Raw genomic sequence first — 18,816 nt, forward strand, 5'->3', positions numbered from 1 at the left:
AGGATACTCTACTAAGTACCCAAAAGAAATTAAAACATAGATCCACAAAAAGGCTTGCACAACAATGTTCATAGCAACTTTATTCATAAGAACCCAAAACTAGAAAAAGCCCAATGTCCATCAGTTGTTCACCTAAGTGAAAGGTTAAATAAACTGTGGCATTTACCCACAATGGAATACTATTCAGCAACAAAAAAGGAGCTGAAACATACAGATGAATCTCAAAACATGCTGAGTGAGAATTTACACAAGAATACATACTGTATGATTCCATTTAGATGAAACCAATCCATGGTAAAAACAGAATTCTAAAAGGAGAAAGGGACAGAAGTGCAGAACTTGACTGGGTAAAGAAATTTTCTGATGTGATGGAAATGTCCCATAGCTTGCTAGAGGTTACGTTACACAGTTGTACATTAAAACTCATCTTGCAGTAGGTACACTTAACATTTGTTCACTTCACTGTAAACTTTACCTCAAGAAAAAAAAACTCTAGTTAACAATTATGTATTCTAAAAAGCTTAAGAGTCAAGTAGGTCTACAACTTTGATATCTATAAAGAAAAAGATTGATGGATGCACAGATATAATGTGATGAAGAAAATATGATAAAATAGGGGTGCCTGGGGGGCTCAGTAGGTTAAGTATCTGCCTTCGGCTAAGGTCATTGTCCCAGGGTCCTGGGATCCAGCCCCAACGTCAGGCTCCCTGGTCAGTGGGGAGCCTGCTTCTCCCTGCTTCTGCCTGCCACTCCCCCTGCTTGCTGTCAAATAAATAAAATCTTTAAAAAATATATGATAAAATATTACTTGTATAATCTATGTGCATGTCTAGGCATGTTTACAATTCAACTGTTCTGTATGCTTGAAATTTATTTAAAAATGTTGCAGGGAGGATCCGTGGGTGGTGGCTCAGTGGTTTAGCGCCTGCCTTCAGCCCAAGGCATGATCCTGGGGTCCCAGAATCAAGTCCCGCATCGGGCTCCCTGCATGGAGCCTGCTTCTCCCTCTGCCTGTGTCTCTGCCTCTCTCTGTCTCTCATGAATAAATAAATTTAAAAATCTTTAAAAAAAATGTTGCAGGGGAATCAGAATAACCAATTACAATGTGTGGATTGTTGTTTAAATCCGGATTCAAATAAAAATTTTTTAAAATTACCTTTCAGATAGATATTTGTGATAAGAAATTAGTATTTTTAGGAATGGCAGTATTTTTTAAAAGTCCTTTTTATAGAAGACATCATGTATACTGAAATAGATAAAATGATGCTATGTCTTGGATTTGCTTTAAGATTAATAAAAGGAGAATGAGTAGATGGGGATAATAAAAGGAGGGGGGGGGGACAGGTACAGGATATAAAGATAATTCACAGAAAATGAAATCCCAGAAGTCTTAAACATGAAATGCTACCTCCTAAGAGAATACCATCGTGGATGTTTTTAAACCTGGCATATTGGCAGACTGCTAATATGCTGTGTCTGTGAGGCTAAGGGAAAATGGGCACTTGCGTTGCTGGTACAAACTAAGAAAAAACAAATTATAGATAGGAGTTTAATTTTAGATATAAATTACAAGTGCACATACTCTGATCATTTATCCTAGAGAAATTTATGTATGTACAAAAGGACATAAATTTATACAAGGTAATTCATTTCAGCATTACAATAGCAAAAGATTGGAAACAATTTACCTGTTCATCACTAAGGGATAGGTTAAATTACTTACACCCATAATTTTTTTTAAATGAGAAAATTTTATATATGGATATAAAATGATCTTTGGAATGTATTAAATGGGGAAAAATGGCACAAGAGCATGTATAGTATGCTACAATTTATATTTTTTTAAAAAATGAAGATGTCTATTAGGTATTGGTTTATCTATACAGTAAATATCACTGGATGTTTGCATTGGAAACTGATGACACCACTGCCCAAGTAGAGAAACTAAGTAGCTAAAGTATAGGATGGGAGGGAGACTTTATTGTAAACCCTTTCATAGCTCTTGAATTTTATTTCGTTCAAAAAATAAAATATAAACAAATTACCCCATCATTTATTTTCATATCATCAAGGTGTAAGAACCAAACTAAACCTTCCTATATCCCTGTCCTAAAATTCAGTAAGAAAGCCACCCAACTAAAAAACTGAGCAAGAGATCTAAACAGACATCTTACCAAAGACAATATGCAGATGCAAATCAATATATATAAAAGATGCTCGCCATGTTAGGCCACTACAGAATTGCAAATTAAAACAAGATAACCAGTGAACACCTATTACAATACCTCAAATTCAAAACACTGACAACACCCAACGCTGACAAGAATCAACTGCTGCTGCAGGAACTCTCATTCATTGCTAGTGGGAATGCAAAATGGCATAGCTACCTTGGAAGAGTTTGGCAGTTTCTTACAAAACTAAACATAGTCTTACCATATGATCCAGCAATCGTACTCCTTGGTATTTACCCAAATGAGCTGAAATCTTATGTACACACAGAAACCTACACATGAATGTTTATAGCAGCTTTATTCCCTTTCTACAAACTTCAGAATTCTAATCTGCTGAACCGAGGGAAAATGTATTCCTACATGACAGCATGTTTTTAAAGCCTCTGGAACTGCCTCTACTTTACTGCTGAGTCACAACACTCTATAATACAGGTCCTGCCAATTGAATGTGAACCCTTGTACGTAATTTAGGGGAAACTCTTAAAACACTGCTTTTTTAGTTATAAGGAGAAAAAGATATAACCCAGAGAAAAAAAGCCCCATTGAGAATCTGCTAGGGGGACTGTTTATGGCAGAGGATGCCAATAGGGCATGTTCACCATTAAGAAGCAGGGCCATCGCCTCAAAACGGCATGCAGCTCTAAGTAGCCTTCTCCTACTTCCTCCTCCCCACACCGGCAGAGGCACTGAGAAGAATGTAGAGCCTTCCACTCCACAGTGGACTTGGTCTCCCTCTCCACCTAGCAGAAGCCTTAGTCTTCCAGGCGGAGGGACACTCTGGTTCTGCTTCATTCATTCTCTGCTATCAGTGAGCCCATCAATCAGATCACAATCTTCAGCAATCTTCTCCTCGGTATCTACATGCAACCTATCAGAGTTCCTCCTTGCAATTCAAGTAGCTAGCCACAGCAAGATGAGTAACCTGTCCGTATCTAAACCTGCTATTTTGTATAGATTTACCACCAGAGATTATAAAGACACAAAGGACCCAAATGCAAGAGCAAAATTCACTGTCATTACTTCTTTCAATTCTCATTAGCAGGTAATGAGATAATACACAACCCAGTTTTGTCAGATTTTAGTAAAGAGAAATATGTCTTTTGACTGGATGAAAATAAAAAATTACTTTTAATCTCTTATGTGCTTTTCTTCTTCTAGTAGCTACATTTTCCTTCTCAGCATTTACTAGCCTAAATTATGAGCTCTAACATACTGAAGGAGTAAAGTGTATGAATTCATACGATGACTTCCCAAGAATGGCCACCTTTTGTACTGAGCACTCACTCACTAGTGTGGCAAGATACACCCTCTTCATGCGTACCTACCACATAACATTTGCATGCTTTTGCTCTCATTCTTTTCTTAGAGATGTACAAATGGAATTTATTAGCTTTAAAAGAAAGTGATTGCAAATGAATTAATTTCTCACCAATCCTATCCCAACAGTCCCTATAGAATTTTTTCCACAGCAAATTAGATACCTACTGCTATACAGAGAAAAGATCATATTCCAATAGATCACACAGCTACAGACACCAGTTCTGATAGCTTGGTACACTCAATCATATATGAAAACACATTTCTATTTAAGTAGTAATACTAAAGATGTTAGGATGGTTAATTAAGTCATGTTCATATAGGATGATAAATATACAAATAAAAATTACAATTTCTTCTTATACTATACCAGGACGTGATGTAACAAAAATATATTTGGTTGATACACACACTCCAAAATAAATACTCTTAGGTAATCTGCAGCCTGAAACAAGCCTTCATTTATTGACTACTTACAGTACAGTGATTTCATATCTTAGCTGGTAATCAAAGATGGTTCTGTATTAAGTGAGAGAACACGTCCTCTCTCTTCCAGATATCACCTCTCAGAAATCTGGGCTAATTCAATTTTAAGAACTAGACTTGTATCTCCTGGTAACTATGTGGCAGTCGTCACCCTGAGAACAGGAACAAGGCAAAGAAAGTATACAGGACTTTGATTCTCCTACATAGGTGCACATAAAGTTAGTTTATTAAGGACTACATTTTGAAGCCAGCCATTTTGATCCAGTATTTAAATAACAAGCTGTTTAATATTAAAGCAGAAGATACTGTCACAATGTGACAGAAGTACAGCTTTATCCATAAACCCTTCACACAATTATACATTAAATGCTATTTTTATTTAAGCAAGGCACCCCTACTTGTTCTAAAATATGGGATGTGCTATCCCACTGAGAAAGCAAATGAGGAGACAGATTTTTTTTTTCCTCTCAGGAGCTGGTTTAAATTCAAGTGAAGCCATTAATGTTCTTACCAGTCAGGACTGTTTTGACATGTCACTTCACAGTTTTGAGACTAACAAACACCCTTAAGGTTTACCCAAAATCAAAAAGGGGGGTAAATGTTCAGAGAACTTTCAAGTTGAGACTAGAATTCTCTCCTTAAGGATACAGGCACCAAAGTCAAATGCCTTTCCACAAAGCTTAGAAAGGCAAGATGTTTCTAAAGACATAAAACTGCCGAATCGTTGTCACTTACACTCACTAATCTGTGGTACTTACTTTTTGTTTTGATTCTTTAAATTTCTACCCCTACCTAAGTAATCTAATACATCTAAAATTAAAACTATTCTGCCAAACCTTAATGGTTCAAAGGTCTGAAACCTTTCCTTGCTTTGGTGAGTATTTGGTTAAAATAAATCAGTATTTCATTCCAGAAAAGTTTTACATCAAAGCCTTAATTCATAGGCAAAAAGACAAAACTTCAAACAGAGTATCTGTAAAATGGGAGAAAGATTTTCAAGCACAGTGCTGAATAAAAATATGTAGTCTTTACATTGGGTAACACATCTCCTATGAAAACAAACTGTTTTATCATATAAAATAAAAACCAGATTTTTAAATCAGATCCTGAACAGAATAAACAAAAATTTAAATTTGTGTTTATTTTGTAATTCCAAACTGAATCTTTCCTTTTCCTTTCTAAACAGTCCACTATGTTATTTGTCTTATAAGAAATTAACCCAAAATCCCCAAATCCATTCTCTAGCAGTTGCTGCTACAAAACTGGAACTTTATATTCCACGTCCAAAAGAGATGTGCAAATGAAATGCTTCTTGCTTCATCCTGAAAATAAAATGAAAAATGTTGCGGATTTACTCAAAATGAAGAAGTGGTGCAAAATAAATAAAGAAAAGAAAAAGTGTTACCATATCATACCCTTTCCCAGACCATTTAGAATTACAAATTTAATAACTTATTTTTTTAACATAGGCTCCCTACCCAGCATGGAGCCCAACACAGGGCTTAAACTCTCACCATCGTGAGATTGAGACCTAAACTGAGATCAAGAGTTGGACGTTTACCTGTCTAAGCCACCAATCGCCCCAATACTTTTTTTTCTGACTCAGTGCAAATCCATTTAGTGACAAATCCATTAAGCTAACATAAAGAAAACTAGTTAGGCATTAGTGTTTATAGCCTGGTATGAAACAGCAGGTTTTCAGAGTTAAGCACAAAATATATTTTACAATAGATTTTAGCTAATATTTAACATGGCAAGATTGTGGGACTTTGTATCAAAAATAGCCTGTGACTGGGGGATCCCTGGGTGGCTCAGTGGTTTAGCGCCTGCCTTTAGCCCAGGGCGCGATCCTGGAGTCCTGGGATCGAGTACCGCGTCAGGCTCCCTGCATGGAGCCTGCTTCTCCCTCTGCCTATGTCTCTGCCTCTCTCTCTCTAGGTCTATCATGAATAAATAAATAAAATCTTAAAAAAAAAAAAAAAAAAAAACAGCCTGTGATAACTACAGTAAAGAAATGCCTCATGTATTTCCAAGAAATAATTACAGTTAATTATCTCAAATGCACCACTACATATAGAAAAATGATTATAATACATTAATGTGGGGAAATAAAAGATACCACATAACATTTAGTCAAGGGAAACGACATCAAGACATTTAATAGATTTGTCACACGTTAACACAACACTATGAAATCACGTACTTCCTAGAACAGACAACTATTTTCATAACACTTTTTATGAAGAGACAGTGTACAGAATTTCAAATGTATCATTTTAAAACACTTTAAGATCTTACAATTGACAAGATGTGTTTAAATTTTATAAGGAAAAAAGCCAATAAAAGCACCTTTTCAGATATTAAAGGTAAAAATAATTTTTAGGCACACAGCATGATCAATATTGGGAATGATGCTGAAAGATTCTATACAGGAAAAATACCCAAATACAATCATAATGAATACTATTTCCTAGGAGAGTTTCATTCCTTATTTTGATACTTCAATTACCTTGATTAATTTGATCATTATTAAGGGGTGCCTGGGTAGTTCAGTCAGCTGAGCATCCGGCTCTTGATTTGGGCTTAGGTCATGATCTCAGGGTCGTGGGATGGAGCTCCACAACAGGCCCTGCACAGCACAGTCTGCTTGTCCCTTTCCCTCTGTGTCTCACCCTGCATGTACACGCATGAGTACATGCTCTCTCAAATAAATAAATAAAATCTTAAAAAAAAAAAAGAATGGCTTCCACCATATTACAAATTTAGTGAGTTAATGCTTAATTTATCAAAATAATTCTCACAATTGTACCTCTTAAATTTACCTTATTATCTGGAGTCCCTGGGAGTCTTATTTTCCCTTTGGACATGAATTCAGGAACAATTCAATATATCTATGGTCTAAGAATGACAAAAGAAGATTTATTTTAAGAAACTGAAAAGGGAGAAATAATACTACAGTCATTTTCTCATAGTTCAAACAGCAACTCAAAACCCTTTGTCCATTACATTTCCTAACTAAAAACAAAAACAAAATGAAAAAGCAAAAAAAAAATCCTACCTCTGTACAGAAATATGAAGGACAATTAGCAAATGCTTTTCATTACAATATAGTATCTTGCCTTTTTTACAGTTATTTTTAGTAGTATTAACAGAGCACTTTTCCCAAGGAAAAAGTCGAGGCAAACTCCAAAACAGAAAAAGCCATTTGTAAGCAAAAACAGAAGTAAAAAAATGACCATAAAAACCATGGGCAGCACTTACGAACATGGGACCGATCCTTGAGCATAGCTGCAACAGCATCCTCATGGGTATCGAAGTGCACATCAGCTTCTCCAGTGGCCTTCCCGTTAGAACTGTATTCCATGGTGATTCTAACAGGCTTCAGTGGAGCAAAGAACTAAATGATAAACAAAAGCAACAGAATGGTAAGAGGCCCAATTTCTAGCAGTCTAAGGCTCCGCATTTTTCTTTCAGAATCTGATTCATAGACTCAAGAAATTTGTTTTTAGAAAATCTCTTTAATTAACACAGTAGTTACATTACATATCTACCATCTCTCCCGGCCTTTCTGATCCTCTTAGAACTCAAGGTTACATTTCAAATATCTATCCACAGAAAACTTAAATATAAGTACAATAACACAAGAATTCTCAAACTTTCTTATGCCAATAAGGATTGCTTTTATCACTCCTCCCAAACATATCCTCTCCTTGTATCTAAAGAGTGCTCATCAAATAAACTACATGTCTTTTTTTTTTTAAGATTTTATTTATTTATTAATGACAGACACAGAGAGAGAGGCAGAGACATAGGCAGAGGGAGAAGCAGGCTCCATGCAGGGAGCCTGATGTGGGACTCGATCCCAGGATTGGTCTCCAGGATCACACCCTGGGCTGAAGGCAGGCGCCAAACCGCTGAGCCACCCAGGGATGCCCAAACTACATGTCTTAATAAGTCACTTTTACCATTTTTTAAATCAGGTATGTACCTACTCCCCAGTTTTTTACCAGCACTACATAAAGAGAGCTACCACACCGAGTGGTTATCATTTCAAACCAAAGCAACAGAATGTAATGCTTTAATGAGACTTTTTGACCTTTGTCTGGTTCAAGATATGATTCCTATCAGGCTTTTGAAGCAATGAAGACAACTTTGAGGCCCCACTACTAACTGAAGACTCTAGGTTTGGATCTACATTAAGTATATGTACTCAAATTCATGAAGTCAACATGGCTACTGTTGTTTTCCTTTCTTTTCATATATAGTGGGTCATAAAATAAAAATATTTTTAAAATTCCTTTTCTCAAATATCAGGGAATCCTGATGAAGAAGTCTACATGCATCTAAGCATTTAGGAGCACTGGGATTCTTATTTAGTGTATAACTCCTCTGTGACAAATTCCGAGTCTGTTTCCTAAACTCAAAAATAAGTAAGTTGAAATAGTTTAGAGAAAAACCAAACTTTTCTACTTTGAATACTAAAGCTACACCATATTATTCTGTATTTACAAAATCCTCTATCATTATACATTTGACCTTTAAATGTAATAAAATCCACACTTCCCAGCTGAAGAAAATAAAACAAGCTTCCATAACCAAGGAGATGGCACCTTACTGTCCAGGGAGAGTTCAGAAATAGGGTATTTTCTTCTGTATCTTTCCCAAATTAATGTAAGTTCAATCTTAGAATTTTTGTTCAAACCTATTGAGATTGGATATCTTACTGCCACACACATTTATAATGTCTTGGGCATTAGCTTGGAAAGGCAATCCTCTCATGTGGACAAAATGTAGTGAAGATGTAGCTCCAAAATCAACAGCCTCTGGAAGCTTTTCTGACATCTCCTTAGGCAATTCTGAGAAGTGGAACAAAAAGCACTGTCAGTAAAACAAGAGCTTCAGAGTTATTAACAGATTATAATTATGTATGACCTTTATGTCAAAATCCTCAATTCTTCTTGAACCAGTAAGGAAGAAGGGCTTTAATTTTAAAAGCAAAAATGGTCTGAAATTACTGCCACCTAACAGGTATCACCTGAACACCCATTAGGATTTAGTGTGAAGATTTAGTGCATCAAACCATTACCAGATTACAAAAAAAAAAAAAAAAAAGAAAAAAAACACAGATTTTTCTATAAGAACAGAGAGAAGGAAAAATGATTATCAATGGAAAAAAAAAAAGGCAGAAGAAACTTTCTGGGTGCCTATAGGCACTTAAAAAAAAAAAGAAGAAATATGATAATGGGAGTTTAAAGATTCATTTATTGAGAGACAGAGAGTGTGCGCGCACACAACAGCAGGGGGAGGGGCAGAGGGAAAGAGAATCCTGAAGTAGACTCCCTGCTGAGCTCAGAGCCCAACTCAGGGCTCAGTCCAGGACCCCCAGGTCATGACTTAAGCAGAAATCAAGTGTCTGTCACTCAACCAGCTGAGTCATCTAGGCTCCCCACCATGGCATGGGTTTAAAAAGGTTTTAACAAACTTCAAAGATTCTACATGTTACTTTGGGCTTAGGAATCAGAGGAATTATTAAATAGATCTTTTTTTTTTTTTTTACCTTAGTTTAAAGGCTGACTTTTTATATCCTTTTATTATATTTGTGCCACCCAGCTTTTTATATGAAATCCAACAAAAATGATTATATAAAACAAACTTTATGAAATAACTAAGGCCTCCTCCTTATATTCAAAGTACTTAACTACACTCAAAGACAGAGAAATCTTCCAACTCAATAACCTGGTCCTATAATCTAATAATTTCAACACGGTCATAAAAAATATTTTAAATATCAAAACATACAAGATAGACCCAATAAGTCTCAACAATGCAGGTCCTTACCTATTTCCTTCTCACTTTCAAAAGCTGTCATGGGTCGAATATCCTCATTTACTTCATGTTCTTCAAAGGCCATTTCTGGCTCAGTTATATACTTAGCAGTAGGAGAAGATGCCATTTTCTTTCCCTTATGAGAACCAACATGTGTTCGGACTTCATTCCTTCTGCTTGGAAATATCTCTATATACCTATGTCAAAGCAAAAGTGAACAGGCACAAACAATGCAAAGTAACTTTACACTGAACTCATTTAAAATAAAACATGCATACAGAATATTCCCAATAGCTTATGAAACACAAGTGTCCAAAGATAACAAATGACGGAAAAAGTAAAACTAGATATACATACATATTAGGCCATGAAAAGTACTCTTAAGAGAACATGTCATCAATGTAATCTTCCCCACATCCCCACTCAAGATAACAGCTTTCTTCATGTATAATTTAAAAGTATTTTCTATTGTTTTGCTTCATGAGAACAGCTATGCAAAGATTGTGTATATCAAAATAATCTGGTAGAAGGGTTTTTTTACAGTTGGTTAACAATCTTTTGAAGCCTTACAAGTCAATTCTGTAAAAATTAGTGTCTGTATAAGATATTAAAAGTCATAGTATATGAGGAGCTAATACCCTCCAGAACTTCAATAAGATGCCAACGAGAATGCATGAACTAAATGTCAGTTCTGACTTGCTATCTGCTTGGCAGGAGGATTATCTATTAAATCTAAGCTTCTGAAACCAATTTTTTTTCTCAATACTGCTTTTCCAAATTAGGTTAAGCTTGAGTTGCAAAAATCATTTGTATTTATATAGATATATAAAGATTAGATAGGCACCACTTCTTAATGTATTGAAGAGATTTATACACTGCCATAATGTTCCCACATAAAAAGATAAAAGTGATGTATTTGTTCTAAGACGTATTAAAGAAAATATGAAGAGTACTGAAAGAAAATGGGAGTAGAGGGTTGTTTGCATACACATTTTATTTTAAAAAATTACTAAAGACCTCTGAATCAGGGAATCCCTGGGTGGCTCAGTTCTTTAACACCTGCCTTCAGCCCAGGGCATGATCCTGGAGACCCAGGATCAAGTCCCACATCAGGCTCCCTGCATGGAGCCTGCTTCTTCCTCTGCCTATGTCTCTGCCTCTGTCTCTCTCCTCTGTGTCCTTCATGAATAAATAAAATCTTTAAAAAAAAAAAAAAAAAAAAGACCTCTGAATCAATTCTATACACAGATCTTGAAAGACATGGCTTTAAAATGGCTTTTTAATTTTTAAAACTTCAATGAAGCCAAGTAAAACAGCCAGAAAGCAGCAAAATAGCAATCTGAAATTTGACACTTTTGAGTACTCTTCCAAATTTGACACAAATGAACCCATCCCACTACATGCATCCTAATGTGATGTGATATGTAGTATACAGCAATATCTATAATGTATCCATACCAAAATGTTAACCTGAATCAATTCAAGACTAGCTTTAACTTCCAGTTTTCAGGGACATCTGGGGTGGCTCAGCAGTTGAGCATCTACCTTTGGCTCAGGGCTTGATCCCGGACTTCCAGGATAGAGTCCCACACCAGGTTCCCTGCATGGAGCCTGCTTCTCCCTCTGCCTATGTCTCTGCCTCTCTCTCTCTGTCTCTCATGAATAAATAAATAAAATCTTTAAAAAAAAAAAAAATTCCAGTTTTCAGGAAATAATTGAAGATACAAAGGAACAAAGTGACACCAAGAAGAAGCATAAGATCAATATAAAACATGAGACAGGGGATGCCTGGGTGGCTCTGTCTGCCTTCATGCCTTAGGTCATGATCCCAGGGTCCTGGGATTGAGCCCCGTATCAGGCTCCTTGGCAAGGAATCTGCTTCTCTCTCCAACCTTCACCTTGTTCATGCTCTTTTGCTCGCTTTCTCACTTTCTCTCAAATAAATAAAAATAAAAATGTTAAAAAAAAAATAAAAAAGAGAGAAAAAGAGATTGTACAGGATGACTGACTCAGTATCTCCAAAAGTTAATTATATGTAAAAAGGGGAAGGGAGGGGCACCTGGGAGGCTCAGTCAAACGGCTATCTTTGGCTCAGGTCATGATCCCAGGGCCCTGAAATCAAGCTCCATATCAGGCTCCCTGCTCAATGAGAGCCTGCTTCTCCCTCTCCTGCCCTCCTTGCTTGTGCTGTCAGATAAATAAAAATCCTCAAAAACTAATTAATTAATTAATTAAAATAAATTACAAGGGAAAGGGAATAAAAATATGAAGGAGAAGGGGACTTGCTCTAGTTTAAGAGAACTGCAGACATAACAATCAAATGCAACGTGTGGACCATATCCAGATTCTGGTAACTAAAAGGAAAAAAAAAAAAACAACTCTGAAAAGACATTTTTGGTTTAAATGGGAAAATGTGGTAATAAATAGATATATTTATTACGATAATAAATTCCTGCTAATTTTGTTAGTCATGACAATATTAGGATCGCATGAGAAAATGTTTTTTAAAGATGCATACTGAAAAAAACAGATGCAGCAAATATAACAAATGTTAATAATTTGTTAATCCTAAGTGATGGGCATTTAGCAGATCATACTATTCTACTTTTCTGTGTTTAGATAATTTTACAGTTATATTACAGTGCATTCATCAAAATAACCCAATGTAGGATACTTCACATTATTAGAATCTGCTTCACTCACCTGTTACCAATTTCTTCCCTATGTTTCAATAGGGCTTGGTTAGCCATTTCTGGTTCTTCAAACTGCACATAGGCTTCTCCTGTTTTTCTTCTCCCTCTGTAATCCATGACAAAAGTGATGTCTACTATATTCAGTCCTATGACACCAAAAAAATTATTATGAATTAGTGCTGCTAAAAGGAGCCTTTCTTATCCTTAGGAATAATACATTCATTCACATAGTAGTAATTTTTAAAATCTTATCAGTAAAATTTTATGTCTGTTTGCTAGTCGGATACATGCCTAATGGGAAGAAAATTATTATGTGGCAAAGCCAGTAACACCTACACATTTGTATTTCCAGAATATTTAGGATCCATGCAATCCATCTAAAACACACAATCGGGGATTCCTGGGTGGCTCAGCGGTTTAGTGCCTGCCTTTGGCCCGGGGCGTGATCCTGGGGTTCCAGGATCAAGTCCCATGTCGGGCTCCTTGCGTGGACCCTGCCTTTCCCTCTGCCTGTGTCTCTGCCTCTCTCTGTGTGTCTCTCGTGAATAAATAAATAAAATCTTAAAAAAAAAAAAGAGAGATGATAATGCTTTTAAACCATAGAAATTGTTATTGTTTTAGACAAATACAGCCATGCTTATGAGGTTATATTCCTCAACAGTAAAATAAACCTGCATGAAATAATTTTGAAATGTGACATTCTCCTAAGATCAGCAGAATAGGTCAAAACACTTATATAAACACTGAATACCCAAGTAAAAAGTTCTCCCCTAAAGAACCTAATATAACTTCATGCAGTTACCTAGAAAAAAGGTTCATCTAAGATATAAAATGAAACAATAAGGAAAAGAAAAATGAGGCCCCAAACAGGATATAACTGAAAAAGTACCTGCAAAGAAGTCTACAATGTCTTTCTCATTGCAGCTATAAGGAAGTCCTCTCAAACGAACCACACCATCATTTACCACAGGTAAAGATTTGACCTGCAGGCTCTTCATTAAGGCATCCACATCTTCATTGTTTATCTCATACACTACAAAGAAAAACACACAAAAATTACAGAAATTTACAAAGCAAAGGAAGACACTAAAAAAAAAAAAAAAATCACACTTGGTGAGTTATCTTAGAATAAAAATCTTTGTGTACTTCTCTGGAGAAAATAACAAATGACATTTACTGAATATGAATATTTACTGTGTGCCAGCTGTGACTTATTTAAACATCCCAACTTGTGAGGTAAACTTGGTCAACATCCTCATTTTTATAGGTAAGAAACTGAGATTACCTCGGTGTTTCATTTTCATATCCTATAAAAGGGTGTATTCATAATATCTACTTCATTATTGCTAAGGATCAAACGAAACTGCCTTAGAAAGTACAGGCTAAAGTACTGATCACAAAAAGCCAGAATATGACTTCACATACCTTCTACATATCGTTGTCCCATGTACATGCGATGCTTTTCTAAGGCTTTTTGCACATCCTGCTCTGACTCCATTTCAATTAAGGCATCACCTCTTCTTTTCCCATCTCTATTTAAGAGGAAGTGTATTCCATTCTCACCATTGCGGATTCTGCAGTCTAAAAATACGTGAGTAAAATCAAAACCAGAAACCAAACTTTTAACTCAATTATACAAGTCGCTAGAATGGAATCTTCCAATTCCAACAACAAAGCAGGAACCAAAATGTCTATCATATTCCTTATAGAAACCCCCGTTACTGAAGACATCCAAATACTAATGAGGCAATAGTGTATAAAATTTTACTTGAAAAAGATAAGCAAACCTTAGCACATAAGTTTATGACCTCCTGATCATTAAAATAGCAAACAGGCTCAACACAGAATATATTATGTCCTTCTCAATGCTTCTATAATCAGTTTCAAATCACATAAAGAATTAAAATATGGTTAAGTTTACACATGTTTTCTTCTGTTATAATCATAAGAACTTCAAAATAAATCCTGTAATAATAATTTTGTTACCATAATTGAACTTTGCCCCTTTTTCATTACCAAAGAAAGATCCTCACACTGCATACTTCTAATGGCAGCAAATTGAAGATGTAAAGAGCCTCATAAAATACTTGACCCACACAATGCTATGCACATTAAGGTACTCTATATTATTACATCATTTTACAATATTTAAGGTGGCATCTTCTAAAAGCCTTTTTTCGAGGGGGCACCTAGGTGGTTTAGTCAGTTAGGCATCTGATCTCAGCTCAAGTCATGATCTCAGGGTCCTGGGATTGAGCCCCAAGCTGGGTTCTGGGCTGAGTAGGGAGTCTGCTTATCCCTCCATGTCTTGCTCTCTCTCAAATAAAATATTAAAAAATAAATAATTAAATAAATAAAGCCCTTAAATTTTTTTTATTTTGTTTGAGGGCGAGAAAGCACAAGCTAGGAGAAGCAGAGGAAGGGAATCCTCAGGCCAACTCTCCACTGAGCACCAAGCCAGTCAGTCGCAGGGCTCAATCCCAGGACTCTAAGATCATGACCTGAGCTGAAATTGAGAGTCAGACGCTTAACAGACTGAGTCACTCAGATGCCGCTTTCTAAAACCCTTTTAAAAGGAAAGTTAAAAATCATAGTCAGGTACAGAACTTAGAAACCAGTCACAGATATGTAAACATTCCAAAAATGTTACTAAGGAAATTATGCCACTTGACACTAAGTGATCTTGTATTCTAAATGCATGTATTACATAAAGAGCTACACTTAACTGGTTTTGCTTTTTGATAGGTAAATACTAAAACTTCAGAGGAAAAAAAAAAACAAACTGGTTTCTACCATGCAGTTTTAACATTACACTTTTGTATTGCATTTAAAATCTTTACACCTGGTATATGCCACAAATGGTACACATGATGTCAGTTGGTATGCACATACAACCAGTCAGAACTAGACAACTTGCCAATCACCAAATAAGATGTCTACAGTATAGTTTAACTCGGTTTCCATGAGACTATTTTTTTACTCAGACAAAATTATATATTTCAAACATACATAAAAGGTACCTGAGAAAAAGTTCACCACATCTTCTATAGTGCACGACCACGGTAATCCTTGAGCTCGAATGAGATAAACATCATCTACTTCTTCTCCTAACTTGGAGGAAGCCAATTCATACTCAGGTAGAGGTGGAATGTCTTCCAGGTAGGTAGTTTTGGACTCCTTCCAAGAGAGATAAAGAAATGTAAAAATGCTGCTCTGACCATCTCACTTAGAAAATGTTTATTTCTGCAAACTAATGCTCTGGATGTTATCCTTAGGAGACAGTTACTATTTCAGAGGCGAGAAGTAAACTTCACCAGTTTAACTCATCCTTTTTTGGCATAAATTGTACATTCTAAAGCAACAAGCAGGTAGCAACAAATCCCAATGATTTGGCGGGACATAAATTTTATCCAGGGCTTCTTTTTAAATTCATCAGTCCCAAATCACACCTAATAATAGTGTTTAAGTTAAAGCAGAACAAGAAGGGTCTCTTCAATTTGACAAATATGAGTGCCTCCTATATACCATGTGCCATATTAGGCCCTCATCTCAAAGAGCTTACAATCTAGACTAAGACAAGCATTACAAGACAGGATGCTTTAAGTACTACAGTCAAGATACAGAGTATTATAGGAATTCAAAACAGAACACTAAAAGAATCAAGTCATCATAAAAGATGGGCCTCAAAGGAAGGACAGAATTTTGACAGCAATATATAAATGATAGGGCACTCCAGCTTGAGAGGTGAGAGGAAGAGGCAGTATGAACAAAAGCCCATTTGCAAAACAGCAATAATCCCATTTGGCTAAACTTCAGGGTATAATTAGGAGCCAGAGAAGATGAGCTGGCAAAAGGAACTTGGTATCATACAACAGAGAGGCTTGAGTGTCAAGCTCAATGTGTCCCCTCAACCTGGCAAAATAGAGTTAATAAAAGGCATTTAGGGCAGCCCCAGTGGCGCAGCGGTTTGGCGCCGCCTGCAGACCAGAGCGTGATCCTGGAGACCCTGGATCGAGTCCCACGTCAGGCTCTCTGTATGATGCCTGCTTCTTCCTCTGCCTGTGTCTCTCCCTCTCCCTCTCTCTGTCTCTATGAATAAATAAATAAAATCTTTAAAAAAAATAAAATAAAATAAAATAAAAGGCATTTACCAGTAGGTAAAACTACAAGAGAGCAGGATGCATGGACCGACTAATCTGTCAACTGGTAAGTCAGACCAACTAAATAAGGGAAAGATCCTAAGAGGTGACAGCAGTAGTGTGTTAAGGTAACAGGCGCCTGAGACATGCCTAAAGAACTCTATTTTACAAGACCTAGAAAAAACTGGAATTTACTAAGATTTCAATAAGCACTACAAAAAAAACCAGGATTGACAGTGAAGAAGTCTTACAACTTGCGCTCTCCTGGGCTAACAAGAGAGATGTTCCTTCGTCCCATTCCATGATTTACCTCGAGGCTTAAGCCTACCTGCGAGGAGTCAATGATCAATGTAAACCTCTAGCGGATGTCTTTCTACGGATCTAATAAAAATGCAACAAACACACTTACTAATGTGGAAAGACAACTCAACTTTAAATCAGGTGGCTTGCAAATCTATCGCTCTAAGAAGACACTTCACTCCTTTGTAGGTTCCCGTCATTTTCATGAAGACTTACATATAATTTCAAAACTTTTTTTTTTTAATTTTCTTATTTATTGATGATAGTCACAGAAAGAGAGAGAGAGAGAGAGAGAGGCAGAGACACAGGCAGAGGGAGAAGCAGGCTCCATGCACCGGGAGCCCGACATGGGATTCGATCCCGGGTCTCCAGGATCGCGCCCTGGGCCAAAGGCAGGTGCCAAACCGCTGCGCCACCCAGGGCTCCCCTATAATTCTAAAAATCAAGGATAAATGTAAGCAGTGCGTTAACAGCAGTCGAGAGATTCAACAGATATCATCAGAGCCAATTGCATAGAAAATAACCGAGAGAGTAGCTAGTTCACAAAAGCTTATTAGAGATGGGGGGGGGGGGGTGTTTTGTTGTTGTTTGTTTGTTTTCAATAAAGGCAATATTCCCCGTTGTCCCGGAATTCCGTAAGCCTCGCAAGCCTTTACCGAAAAGGGCGGCACCAGTATTGGGCCAGAATCCGAGTCAATCGGCTCCGGCAGTGGCCGGCAGAAGCCGGGCCGCGCTCGTGACCCCCCGGTCGCCCTGAGCTCAAGGAGAAGCGCACGTGGCATCAAAGGCAAGTGGGGCCCAAGGTGTCAGGGGCTCCGCCGGCGCGCACGCGAGCTGCTAGCGGAGAAGAGGGCCTCCCCCGGGCGCCGGCATCTGCCATCGGGGCCCCCGAAGGACACGCGGGCCGAGCGCGGAGACGGCGCAGGCTCGTCCGCGCCCGGGGCAGGTGGAGGCGCGGCGGTGACCTTCAGGAGCTGCCCGCGAGCGCTCCGGGACCGGCCTCGCGACAGCCCAGCGGCCGGCGGGAGCCAAGGCCCCGGCACCCAGGCCGGCCGCACGCAACGAGGAGGGCCCCGGGGCCCGGGGGGGGGGGCGCGGCGCGAGGCGCAGGCGGCCGGGGAGGTCCCGCGCGGCCCCGGGCGCCCCCGTACCTGGCTGTAGGTCCGCGCCGGGCCCGCGGCCGCCGCCAGCGACTGCGGCAGCAGCGGGGCCCGCAGCGCCGGGTAGGAGGCCGCGGCGGCGGCGGCGGCGGCGGCGGCGGCGGAGGGGGCCGCGGGGGGAGGCCCCGCCAGTCTCCCGGCGGGCGCAGGCCCGGCCTGGAGGCCCCGCGCGTGAGAGGCGGCGGCCGCGGCGGCCCCGAGCAGCAGCAGCAGGCGGCGGCGGCCCGAGACGCCCGACGGGAAGGAGCCGGCGGCCGAGTAGAAGGGCAGGCAGGCGGCGCCGGTGCGTCGGCAGCTGCTGCAGTTGCAGCCGCAGCCGCGGAGCAGCGCCCCGAGCACCCAGCGCGTCCCGGCCATGGACTCCGGAGGCGGCGCGGGGCCCGGAGGCGGCGGCGGCGGCGGCGGCGGCGGCGGCGGCGGCGGCGGCGGCGGCGGCGGCGGCGGCGGCCGCGGCGCGAGCGGGGCGGGGGTGGACTCCAGGGCGGGGGAGGGGGCCCGGCACATGCGCCGCCGGCAGCCGGGCCGCGGCCGCGGGAGGAGGCGAGGGCAGGCGCTGCTCCGCCCGGTCTCCGCCCTCGGGGCGGGGCTGCCGGCGGGGGGGGGCGGGGGGCGCCGCTCGTCTTCCCCCGGCAGGAAACTGAGGCCCTGAGGGGCCCGGGGCGGG

At 39.4% G+C, this 18,816-nt stretch overlaps 1 protein-coding gene across 2 annotated transcripts; it reads right to left on the bottom strand.

Annotated features, from left to right (window-relative positions):
* Window positions 1-54: 54 nt before the first annotated feature.
* On the bottom strand, window positions 55-18,524 carry GRSF1 (G-rich RNA sequence binding factor 1). 2 transcript variants are annotated; one of them, XM_077848301.1, is made up of 10 exons: window positions 18,144-18,524; window positions 15,574-15,730; window positions 13,979-14,134; window positions 13,443-13,586; window positions 12,564-12,699; window positions 9,873-10,057; window positions 8,769-8,890; window positions 7,296-7,431; window positions 6,857-6,932; window positions 55-5,356 (listed from the first exon to the last, which is right to left on the bottom strand). In XM_077848301.1, exons 1-9 carry the CDS (start codon window positions 18,507-18,509, stop codon window positions 6,883-6,885), a joined length of 1,452 nt encoding a protein of 483 aa, XP_077704427.1. In that variant the 5' UTR covers window positions 18,510-18,524; the 3' UTR covers window positions 55-5,356; window positions 6,857-6,882. The 2 variants fall into 2 exon arrangements, with proteins under 2 accessions (XP_077704427.1, XP_077704428.1); XM_077848302.1 differs by having other exon boundaries at window positions 55-5,405.
* Window positions 18,525-18,816: the final 292 nt, after the last annotated feature.

The sequence above is a fragment of the Canis aureus genome, chromosome 14 (assembly GCF_053574225.1).
Source record: "Canis aureus isolate CA01 chromosome 14, VMU_Caureus_v.1.0, whole genome shotgun sequence".
Classification (NCBI taxonomy): Eukaryota; Metazoa; Chordata; class Mammalia; order Carnivora; family Canidae; genus Canis; species Canis aureus.

What these genes read in the sequence shown, in the direction of transcription:
- GRSF1 (XM_077848301.1), bottom strand. Translation starts at nt 18,509, where the DNA reads ATGGCCGGGACGCGCTGGGTGCTCGGGGCGCTGCTCCGCGGCTGCGGC. An exon ending in AGGGAAGAAATTGGTAACAG is followed by an intron (nt 10,058 to 12,563) that starts GTGAGTGAAGCA and finishes GCTTTGACATAG; the next exon opens with GTATATAGAGATATTTCCAA. An exon ending in TGAAAGTGAGAAGGAAATAG is followed by an intron (nt 8,891 to 9,872) that starts GTAAGGACCTGC and finishes TCCACTTCTCAG; the next exon opens with AATTGCCTAAGGAGATGTCA.